Source organism: Coenobita brevimanus, chromosome 25, assembly GCF_032717465.1.
Source record: "Coenobita brevimanus isolate Jiangsu-jjx chromosome 25, ASM3271746v2, whole genome shotgun sequence".
NCBI lineage: Eukaryota > Metazoa > Arthropoda > Malacostraca > Decapoda > Coenobitidae > Coenobita > Coenobita brevimanus.
The window spans coordinates 5344203-5356907 of NC_136978.1; the positions used below are offsets into that span (position 1 = coordinate 5344203).

Sequence of the window (12705 nt, forward strand, 5' to 3'; positions counted from 1 at the left end):
ATGGCTTCATAAATTTGCAGGCTCCCCAGCCAGGCCCAGAGACCACTTTTTCAAAGTTCTTCAATCAATTTAGTTTTCTTACAAATATGGAGAGAACCATCTGGGACACCTGGCAATGTGTCTTTTAGCTTCCTAAACCCAACCTGTAATTCACTACGATCTGCAGAAGATATCATAAAATTCACTGTGCATGTGCCATTAGCATGTAAACATTCAGGAAAAACATCCAAGAAAATGTGACTGCCTGAGTGCTTGGGATGGTAGAGTAGGGTTGGGTAAATATATCAGTGACCTTCGTTCCCCTCTCATAATTGTTTGTAGTTTTCTATAGCTTGTGGCAATTTGACATCACCAACACATTTAAGGTAAAGTGTAGCTCAAAGCTGGCAGCCACTGAGGGGTTAAGCAATACTGGTAGAGGTACTGTGGGAGGGACAACTTTACACAATGGCACCAATATAACCAGGCAACTCTGTAGCCCACTTAAACGAAAGCCCCTGGACTCCTTCTCTTCCTCTGAAAGGAAGATGTTGGACTGCTGGAGAAGGGCAACTTCAGTCTGCTGTCCACTAGGCTCACATACAGATGAACTTAGGGCTACATTACGTGCTAAAGATAACAATCTGTCATGGACATATGCCTAGGCACTAGTTCATTTACTCCAGCAAGTAACATTACCAAATACATCTTCCATCAATAATCTGTCCAGGAGTCTATGGCAACAGCTATTTCTTGAACTTAGTATGGTCATGAGAATGCAGTTTAGTAAATGCCACAACAATTGTTAAACATCAAACTCTCAAGCATACACTGACCTTTTGCAGTTGTTGCAAGGAACATCCATCCTGTCCCTCACTTTCATTTCAAACTACAAACTACATGCTCCTCTAAATAACAATTCTAATCACTTCACAACCAGGATGAACTAGGCAAGAATGCTGACAAGGACTTCACACACTACAACAACTAGGATGGACTAGGAAAGAATGCTGACAAGGACTACACACACAACAAAAAACTTTGCAATTCCTGAAGGAATGTTTGAAAAATAATCTAAGCATGCACTGTTATAAATAAATTACAAACAACATAATTTAAACCAACTACAAAAGGCTACCTCTGTTGATAATGATGCACACTAACAAAATAATTAACAGATATCTATTCACTGTACACAGTTAGTGCAGATAACATTTATCTACAAACTTTACCTGCTCAGTGATGATGTAAAGTTTCGAAGAGACTGAAGACACCAAATATAATCCAAATCCCTACGAAATATTTATTTGCTCACAATCAGTTTGCTACCAAATTTTCTTCATTCACTGCTCATGTTCCTTCTCATTATCTAGTACAAGGGTTATCTCCTAACATAAAAACCTGTAAAAAGCATTCACATATCATCATCATCTGGACCTCCTTTCCCACCCTAGGGAGTAGTATCATCCAGACAAAGTTTGCCCACTTCAATTCACAAATCCACACTACAAATCCCAAATGACAAAATGCTTTAAACATGTACACTCATAATGAAGACAGACACTGATCATACTCTTGTTTAAACAGTACCATATTCTGAACATCATAATATCCTACAACCTAATATGAAGAGTGACTTAGCTGCATATTTCAGTTATAATGAAAATAACAGCATTCCTTGCAAAACATTATGTACAAGTTAAATCATAATGATAGCCTATTTATACACTTTTCCCAGACAAATGCTACTACATCTTGAAAAACTTTAGCAATACAGTACATGTACATACAGCTTTACTATAATTCAAGTAAAAACAAAATAAAATAAAGTATTAAAATTCATGTTCCAGGGTCAAACTTCAAAGGCTAGCAACAATCAATCTCCTGATACTCAACCGCAAAAGATAAGAATACTATTGGTCTAAGCATAATGGTACTTATCTTGAACAAGTGCTACCAGGTATTAACTAAAACCTTATCTTCCTTGATTTCTGCTCATCTACCAGCTATTAAATGCAATAATAGGCAACACATTAATTCAATTTTGATATATGCAAATATCAATCATCTAAGGTACTGTAGTTATTATCAACAAAACCAAGTTTGGGTACACTGTGTTGTACTACTACTAATCATTTAGATATTAATGGAAAATAACATTCTATTGTCCTATCACTGTATGACATGTGACTTTTTTTCCGCTAGTAAATTTCCCTTTACATAATGGGTTACATTTGGGAGTATGGTACGGTAAGTAGGGTTCACAACTTATAATCACAGACAAGTATTATACATCTCTTGATAATCCACATACAGTATTTTTGTAATGTATAGGCACTCCTACAGAGTTTAAAGATCCTCTTGTAAGTAATAAACAATGTCCTATGTAAAAATCAGCTAATGAAAGCCTACAGAGCAGTCCAACAATAATTAAAAAGATATTGGTAAATGAGAAATATTTATCAAACATGGTTCTATATATCAGATTTGCAGTAGTTTGCACAGTATCAAATTGTATGAAACTGTAAAACTATACTGAAGCGAATAAATAACTGTGGAATAGAAGTTAAATTTCAGTAGGAGGTTCTTTTGTCATTTAGAAGAGGCCACTTACAGGAACCTAACTATTGAAAAACATGAAACATTCCCCAAAACTATTCTTAACTTTAAATTATGCTACAATAGCTCAAACTGGAAACTATGTTCTCTTTTCCATCTCTTATGGTTTTCAACTATTGGTAGGTATAGTTCAGTCATATCTCTTGGCTATTCCCACCCTTACTTTGAACCTGAACAGACCTCCCTTCACTCACCTTCCTTAGTGGGGAGGGCATGTTTCTCTTCAGTCTCTGTCTTCTTCAGTTTGTCAGGAGAGAAGCCCTCCAGCTGTTCCTTGAGCACACTGTCCACCTTTGGCAAGTCCTTGAGTGCACATTCTGAACTCATGCTGGTGGTTGGTGATGGGTGGTGCTAGTACACGTCAAAGATGACTGCAATACAAACCATATCAATTAGTCAGGTGAATTCATTTTAAATTCAATCTGAAGGAATAAATGAATGATAATGACACATTTATGCATCAGCCCTGGTTTAAAAATAAGAAATGCAAATGAGGGTACCATTAGCTCTTTTCCCAGAAAACTTCCAAACGCCTTCCAATCCCTTTAGTCAGTACGTCTCTAGGACAAATATATTTATGTGATGATGTTCTAACAACCACTGTATGCAAATAATTCAGTTTCTGGACATAAGCTGCATTACATGAAATTATATTGTATAAAGTGCTCAGCATGTATTCACCCAGCTGTTGGCACAAATCTAGCAGTAATATGTTAAGTTTAAAAATATCTGTACCTGTACAATATGGCTTTTTATAGAGAGGCCACGTACTGGTATATAACCTAATCAAAGCTCTCATATTTCTCAATGACTCATACAGGGAGAAAAGGAGAAATACTATGGAACCTTGTCTTCCTCTCATAACTTTGCTGCTTATAACCCAAATTAACTGCAAGATAACTCTTATCAAGCAAGGAAATACTGTATGGGTACTGATATTACAAACCACTGTGGATAACAGAGAGAGGGAAGGAGGTGATGTTTGTAGCTGATATAAAGGTTACAGAAAAGAAAAGCAGAGCAAGGGAATTGCAATATCTTCTAAAGTTTAGTGAACACGCCGTGAAAATCTTGAACCAACTGAGACATTTAGTTTCTGGCAACATTACCTTGTATCGTAAATCATCAGACAAAACTGACTGTGGATTCTCTGGCTATGCACGAGATTAGTGTGGTGTGAGGCAAGGAAGCCATGATTGAGTAGCATCATGTACACTATTTAGAATGAGTTATATTACACAGCAGATTCAGGTGTAATGTGAGGAGCTACCTACACAACTCTGATGTGATAGTCCAAGAATATGGTGGGAGGATCATATAAGAATCAAAGTACCATATGGGTTGTCATGTGAAAGCTCAAGTACCAGTATCCTAGAAGGAGTAATCCAAATGGTTAAGAGATGATACATGGGGTCACAGCTCTGTGACAGGAGTGAGAAGTGATATGAGTGTGGTACGCGATGCAGGGGGGTCAAGTAAGATGAGAGCCAAGTGCGACATTAAGGATGGTGTGAAAAAATCAAGTAAGATGTATGACAAAAGGAGCACCAAGGAGGTGAAGCTAGAAGACCATAGGCCATATAACTAACTATTCAAAGGGACCGAATACAAAATGTGAGCGGTGAGAGAGCCGAATATCCAGTGCACCGAGAGAAGGGGAGGTACAGTATATCACGTTATGCAAGAGCAGGCATGAGGGATCCAAATACCAAATGTGAAATGAGGAGGGGAGGCATATCAAGTGCAGTGAGTGTAGATATGAGGAGTAAGATAAGGGATCCAGATATGAAGTATGATATGAAGGTGTTCCATGAAAGTGAGGGCTGTACAAGTCAAACAAAAATACAGGAAGAGAGAACTGGACAGATAAGATTTATGTGCATGAATGGCATAAGATAGTTTAAGTCTATGACTCTCAGCCTGTACACCTATGCAAAATATATTACAGATATATATGCACGCCAAGTAACAAGAGAAAAAAAGGTGCACTATACAAAGTAAATAGATAGGAAAAAAATGTTAAAGATCCTCATATGTCACCAAGAATATGAACCCAGTGAAAGGTGTGATGAAAGAGGGAAAATAAGCTCTTTGCAACAACTTTGGCATTTATGACTACTTTGGAGGTAGGTGAACGAAGTGTAAATGATAGATTGCTAAATAAAGTATTCTGGTGAGTAGTGTGAGTGACATACCCCAACAGTGTTGTGGTGAATGTAAGGTTTTGAGAATGAAAGTATATAATGTGGTGATATGAGAAAGGACCATATTGTGAGGGAGTGCAAGTAAATATGAATTAGGGGCCAAGTGTGAGAGATGGACAGGTGCATAAGCTGTCAAGTGTTTGGGGTAAGGCAGGAGCACTCGGTGTAAACCCAGCAGTGGGATGAATGAGGCCATGTGTGAAGAATGAATTAGGCCAGGTGTGTGAGGAATGTAGGAGCCATGAGGCCAGGTGTGTGTAGTCTGGCATGGTAAGTGTGAAGAAAGTACAGAGAGAAGCCAGATGAGTAAGTAGTGGTAAAATGTGTTGTGGGTTTAAGGAAAGGTGTGTGACATATGATAAGAATATCTAGTTTGAAAAGATCACATACAGCTGCCAGAAACCTGACAAGATGCAGTAAGGTCAAGTTGACTGAAACCATCCGGAGGCAGTAAACATACGGTAAGGTAATAAAAGACGTGACTACTGAAAGGTTTACGGCATATCAGCTGTCTGTACAATCTTATCAATACTGCTAGTTTCAAAAGCTTGACAACTAGACTTTCCTGAGGTCAATAAAATCATCTGGGTGTGTTGCAAGAATAAATTAAAATGCAGTGGCATAACGGGGGGACTGGAAGGTAGCTACTGTTTGGACCCTTCAGTTTTTAAATAATGCAAGAATATATTGCAAATTAAATAAAAATATATATATTCATATATAAAATCAAAGGAAACACAATATCTGGCCAGGTATTTGCACACTTATAGATTCTTTTTTAATAATTCACAAAAATTTTCTTTTATGGGGATTCTTCTATGAATCTTCATATAATTACTGTATACCTGACTGTGATAATTTTATACATTTATATTATAAATATTGTTATGCCTGGGAAAATTTGCCCTAATGGATGTTTGTGAAAATTTTGAGAAGTTTCCAGGATACTCTTTGTCTGCGGTTTCGGGAGTTGAAGATACTGTATTAATGTTTTACCTGCTTGTAACAGCCTGCTCATTTACACTAAGGTAAGTCTCATGCTTTCATTGTTTATTTAATTTAATGTGTTTTAATGTGTTTGAAATACCAGCGCAGCAGGATGAGCCTGACACCACCACCCCAGGATGAGAGAGTGAGGGGGTGACACCCACCCCACAAGTAGACAACGGAGGGGCTGATTTACCAGGGACAACGTCCAGGCAACAACAACGCATCTCCCTCGTGACCCAGCGCCCCTCTTCTGTGCAGCCAGACCACCCGGCAGTGTACAGAAAAAGTACACTACTTTCCAGCAAAGAGAATGCTTGCCAGAATCAGGGTGGGACTTGCAGTGGCAAGCTCCCAAGTACGCCCCCGGACACCAAGTCCTCTGGATCGGCTCCACATTTGACTGAGGACTCAGGAGGAGCCTCTAGGGTTGCTATTCCCCTGCTGAGACTGAAGGAGGGCACGCTCCGTCGGAGCGTGGTGAAAGCTAAGAGAGTACGTCTGACCTCTTCCTCCTGAAGTTACAGGCATAAGACCTTGCCACACGGAAGGAAGGCATGCTCTGTCGGAGCTGTGGTGTAAGCCGCGAGAGTTCATCCGACCTCATCCTCCTGACAGCCCCGGGACAGGTAACTCCAACGGGAGAGCACGCTGTCGGAGCTGTGGCAAAAACTGAGAGAGTACGTCCGACCTCTTCCTCCCGACGTCTCAATGGCAGGAGGCCCTAACCCTACGACAGGAGGGTCCCTGTGCCCCTGATCCACGTACGAGCACAGGCAGAGCCCAACGGGGCTGCCTGATGACAGGAGTCACCTCTGCCTCGACCCACCGCTCTGGTGTTTGAACAAGGTGCCACTCTTTCCAGCTCTCTCCTTGGAAGGCAGGAGTCTCCCCCTACAGGCTCCCCACCTGAGTCCGGACCAGACCAGACGCCCCTGAGGCCCGGGATCCAGTCCCTCCAGCCCGGGTCACCCTAGGCACTGACAGGCTCTGCCAGGGCCAGAGGTTGCAGCCCTACCTTGTCGGCCTCCCCCTGCAGCAGAGGCCACAGCCCCCAGAGCCAGCGGGCCTCCCTAAGTGCTCGCCGTGACCAAAGGGCCTCCCCTGATGCAAGTGGCCACAGTTCCTCTCTGATGGCCACCCCGGACAGGGGTGTAGGCCGCCCTACCCCAGTGGCACCCTCCTCCCGGCCGACCCTCGGCCCGGGCCCTCCCCTGGACCTCAAAGACGACCAAGGGCCAACGGCGTGTAGCCCGACTCCTGGCCCTCTTCGGTTCCAGTCCCGAGAGCCCTGCCTCCTGCAGGGCCGATGCGGCGAGGAAGCCGGCTCATTCCTCCCAGACTAGTGGCACCACCCCGGACAGCCCACCTCCCATGCCGGGCCACCACCTGGAGTTCCCCGCATAGGTCCTCTTCCCCAAGGGCCGTGGTAACCCCCCCCCCCATCAGAACCGTGAGTAACAGGTCTCTGGATCATATACTTCCCCAGTGCTGTGAGCCCCCCCCCCTGTCAGAACTGTGAGTAACAGCTCTGGATCATATACTTCCCCAGTGCTGTGAGGCCCCCCCCCCCATCAGAACCGTGAGTAACAGCTCTGGATCATATACTTCCCCAGTGCTGACCCCCCCCCCCCGGTCACTGAAGTACCAGTGCACCATTCCCCTGTGTTCCTCCCCCCTATCCCCGTTCGTGGCACACACACTCCCCCCCACCCCCGCTCATAGTGTCCCCCCTTGCCGATGAATCGAGCCCCTGTGAATCACCAGCGGAGTACATAACCCCAGCCCCGGGTTGAGACGCCCCCCTCCCCCTCGGACGGTGACAGTTGAGCCCGTGTCACTCACACAACACAGCAACATCTCAGTATAACTCAAGTGTTATACCCTCCCCCTCTCTCCTCCCTGTCCCCGGCCTGGCCACACAGAGAAAACCCTCCCTATCCGCATTAAGACCCTCTCCCCCCCACTTCCCCCAGTGTGACGTGTGTATAGAGGCTAAGTTAGCTAGGGACTTTCTGTACATGTCAGGTGGAGGTGATGTATTAGCTAGGACCCATCTAGGTCACGCAAACACCTAGGCTTAAGACCTGTCCCTGTGGATATAGGGTACTGGGTTGTGTTGACTGCAAATCTGTTTGTGTTGATGTACTGGCTACATTGGTGAAATATTGCCTGTGATACTGTGAGGAAATAACCCAGATGTGAGTCAAAGAAGCTGAACTAGGTGGATAGTGATTGAGATCAATATCAGTGTATGGCATTGTGTAATTTCGACTCTGGTCATAGAATGTTGTGTGTGTAATTGTTCTTCATTAATATATTAGTGTATTTGTTTACTCATGGTGTTTGTGTTTCCCTTCCTTGCTAGTGCTGACCCAGTCAGGAATTAAGGACCCAGAGTTGCACCGTGACTGGACCCGAGAAGTCAAGACACAAAACTCGCTGCATAACAGTGTTATTGAGAGTTTTAATTATTGTTTTGTTATTCACGTCATGGATATAAATGTAGTAAAAATAATAATAAAAGAGGGTTCTACATATTCTGCATCAAACCTTACAAGATTTTGGAGGGCCCCCTCAGAGAGCGCCACCCCTGCTTGGAAGAGACAAACGTCACTCAGGGGAAAGTAAAGTCATATATTAAATGCAGAGTGCTGTAGCTACGTGTCTTACTGGTATGTCCCCCCCTCCCCTCTCTCTTTTGCTCTGTTCTGCACATAACATTTCTCCCCCCCCTCTCTATTCTTCCCACCAGTTAATTCCTTTCCTCTCTCTCTCTTTGTAGTCTACCCACTCACGAACTCTTCCTTTCTCCGAACTCCTCTCTACCCCTATCTATTCTTCTCCCTCACGAACTACTCCCCCCCCCCTTCCCTCTCTCTGGGGGGAACGGAAGTGCAGAGAAGGCAAACAGGATACACGAGACAGGCCTCATAGTGGACTTATAACTCGAGGGTTTATCATTATGTCATCACCAGTGAGCTCTCTCTCTTTCTCTCTCAAACGTGAAAGACAACCTTATGCAAACTATTCGTAAAACTGCTAAATATCTTGTTCACCTCTTAGCCTAATTCCCAGAACGTTTCTTAAGCTTGATATAATCGTATGATTCAAGTCTTTTCGGGATGAAGTTACCGACGTGTATGCAAATTACTATGTCTAAGGGTAGCAGGGAATAAAATAATCCAGGGAAACAAGAATAAATAACTAATATTATCGTTGTGTACGGATTAATATAGTCAAGAGCTGCAAAATATGCTAACTTGTTCACACAATCTAACCTAACAGAATCACCCAGGACCCAACCGAATCTACAGTAATCTACCTTACCCAATAAGAAAAACAGGTATAGTCTACCTTTTCCTAACAATCATCTGAAAAATAGGAACAGTAATAGGTCAGTCATGCTCCAGTGACCTTCCACCTATCAACAGCCGCAGCTTCCTTCCTGTCGATGAATGGAGAGAAAACTGGAGTGTTGGGAAGAAAAGCCGCCGGGGGAGTCGGAGAGAGGTTGGTACGTTCCGCCACATTAACTAAATAAATTCTTGACACTAGCTATTAACTTGCTGCACATTTCCGACACCCCCTAATAATAGCTATCTAACTGTAGCCATGAAAAAATGAGAAGCAAGAAAAAAATATGCAGCAAGATTCCCGTTCTGCTTTACTCGTACTGTACATTACGAAACAGGACGATGAGCTTTGAAATACCGTATTGTACCGTACTGGTATGTCCTTTTACAACGACAATACTGGTGTATTATACTCTAGTACCGCATGTCCCTCATTAAAAAAATACCAGTAATTCTACATCAATATGAAATTGGAGTTATGTAAAAGCACAGGAAGCAACCATATGGCAACTCGATCAGGTCTTCATTTTCATCAAACGTAAGGTCTCCACACACATCTCGAGCTGAATGAACAGCACTTACAGAATTTCTGTACAGCCCACACCTTTCGTATCCAACACACCTACCTGCTTAATCCAATTTCACTACTTCTCTCTCCCTCTCAGCCTATCTTATCACAAAAATCCATCACAATCCTAAACCAATTTCCCACACCGAAAATTCCCTTAAGCACTCACTCCCCATTCCTTGTTTACTCTCTTCTCTGGATTCCAACCACTTCCAACCCACACCGAACGTTCCTCATATCAGGGCCCGCAAAATAACCGGGAGACATTCTCTACGCACGCCATTAAGAGGAGGTAAAGAGAAAAGTTGCATCCTGAATTATTTATGAAGTCAATTTGAGCCGCATAAAGGCATCAACCACTGCCATTATCTCTCAGTAATGTTATATTAACAGCTTCACTAGAATGGCGCCTTTTACTATCACAAACCAGACGTTTGTCGATCTACGAAGACATTTTGTTGTAGTTATGGGGTAGAAGTTTCATCTGGCCTCTTTAATTAATTCTGCTATCGCTTATTCAGCTGAGAGATACAGAAAAGCCTCCTGAAGTGATGGGTTATTCCGTCGTAGCTACGGCAGGACGTCGCAGACATTCTAATCTGACTGCTGCTAGATGCTCTATCCAACTGCTGGATATCCCTGCACAATTTTTAAGTCTCATCACTGCAGTAACATTTCATTATTAAATACACAAAACTATTTAATTTAGCTCACACGAGACTTTGTAGTGAAGTTACAGACCATTGCTGAAAGAGATAAAACCTTCGTGTGGTGGTGACGTCTGTACAACTATTATCCAGGTAAAAAATTAATACCGCTACCACTGGTCCCGTGACTCCAACGAACTGGATAAAATCGGTTCCAGCCTAGCCCGCCCCACTCCTACTACTCTCCTCCTCGCTCACATGACGCACACCATGATCCCCCCCCCCCTCTCTCTCTCTCCTTTACATTGTCCTTAATATCCAATCCTCCATTTCTAATTCCATCATCCCACTCATACTTCCCCTTCTTATCCCTATCCCTACTGCTCTCTCTCTCTCTCTGTCTCTCACCGCATTATCAAATCCTTCGAAGTGAGTATTCCACAAAGACAGCTTAAAGTTGAATAAGTAAATACAATAACTAGAGCTCTGACGTTCATTCCTGCACAGAACACTAGCCCATCATGGTACACCCCCTCCCTTTCACACACACACACACTGTGTGTGTGTGTGTGTGTGTGTGTGTGACCGCATTAACAAATTCTTCGAACTGAGTGTTCCAGGCAGCTTAAAATTGACTAAGTGAATATAATAATTAGAACTCTGACGTTCATTCCCGCACAGAACACTAGCCCCTCATGGTACGCTCCCTTCCCCCTCCCTCCTTCCCTCCCTCACACACACACACACACACACACACACACACACACACACACACACACGTACATAAAACTAGTGAATCTGATTCTTTCTCTCGCGCATCCGGAGTTAACACCACGTCGTGAATTCATTCATGACCCTCTCCTGCGAGACTACATGCAAGACCACTCACGGCAGACCAACTTCACATCCAGGCTAGACGAAGCGAGTAAGGCAATCATCCTAAGTGAACCGGGATTAAAGCTAAATATAGAATACTAATGATGATTGGTGTGGGCGGGACGTATAATCGCAGGAGAGGGCCTCAGCTCATCATAACCAGAACGGTATTTTTACATCTTCCTGTTACAAGACTTCATTTTGGGCAGGTGAGCCTCAGTCGAGACTGAGTTAGGAGGGAATATACATCAAAAAGTACTGTAGTGTATCATTAGACTTTGTACTGTATAGCCCTTCCAATTCGAAAATCTCCCGCAAATAGTAAAATTGGTTGAGATCGCCGTATCTAAATAATTGGCTTAAGTGGGCATGGATTGAAGCAATTCATAAATACTCATGACGGTTGGCTAAAAGGAACCTTAAAAGAGGTTTGGCACGAGATGGCTTGATCGAAACTGCAAGATAGCTTAATGAAGGCTGCTTCTCCAATTCACAAAGTCAGAAGCCTCTAAAGCAGATTAAATCGTATTAACGTAGGTCTAATGAAACAAAACGTCGTCACCTGACAAGTTAATTCTCTAACTTGAAAAAAAGGGTTGTCATTAAACTGACGAGGTTAATTACTTAAAACACGCTCACTTCATATTGTTATCTACTATTGCTGCTATCATACAGTTTAAACTTAGCTGAGAAATATCCAACAGAAAAGAAGTTCATGAAGCGTTTACCTATAACCCCTCTCAGTTCGAAATACGAGAGTCAACGGGAAGAGGGCAAGTACTAACAACCAATCCGCATTACCTCTTTCAGAACACAGTAAACTCAGAGACGGGATCATACATAAAGTGTTCAATAAGCAACAACCTGTCACTATTATATTACCTCTTACAGAATAAACTCATAGCCGACATACAAGGAAACTTCAACAACCAATCTACATTATCCCTTTCAGAATATATAAACTAAAAAAGACGTCAGCATAAGGGGGTGAAGAGAGAACTGGTGAACGCGTGCGGTGTGGTGTGGCGGAACTAACCGGTGCCTGGTAGTGCTTCCCTTCGATACCGCCCAAGGGGTAGGAGCGCCCCCACCTACTGTACACCTACACCTGTCGGTCCACAACCCCCATCCCCCTCTACCACATACCTCTCCACTATGCCAACCTGCCTCCTCTGCTAGGTTACTTCCACGTTCTTCATCCTACCTTACCTACTTTACCATCTCTTCAACTCCTCTGACCTTCCCCCTCTACCTATACTGTTACTTCTTCACTTACGTCCCCCCCCCCCATCCTTCCTACTTTGCTACGTTACCTTTTATTCAACAGACGGGCTATTGCAACTTCCACCTTCCTACTTATTCTGTTACCTCCTCTCCGTCACCAACTTCCTCCACCACACTATTACTCTATCTCCTTCCATTTAACTGATAGGATGTCTCCATCGAGTCGTGAAGAGCAGCTGAATAAA

General features: G+C 43.1%; 1 protein-coding gene across 6 annotated transcripts in view; it reads right to left on the reverse strand.

Annotated features, from left to right (window-relative positions):
• Nucleotides 1–12705, reverse strand: part of cib (thymosin beta cib) — a 56897-nt gene that overhangs the window by 27998 nt on the left and 16194 nt on the right. For all 6 annotated transcript variants that reach the window (XM_080267903.1, XM_080267902.1, XM_080267898.1 and 3 more), the window contains exon 2: nt 2793–2969. In XM_080267903.1, coding sequence (XP_080124029.1) covers nt 2793–2925 — 133 coding nt within the window. In that variant the 5' untranslated portion in view covers nt 2926–2969. The remainder of the gene's footprint in view (nt 1–2792; nt 2970–12705) is intronic.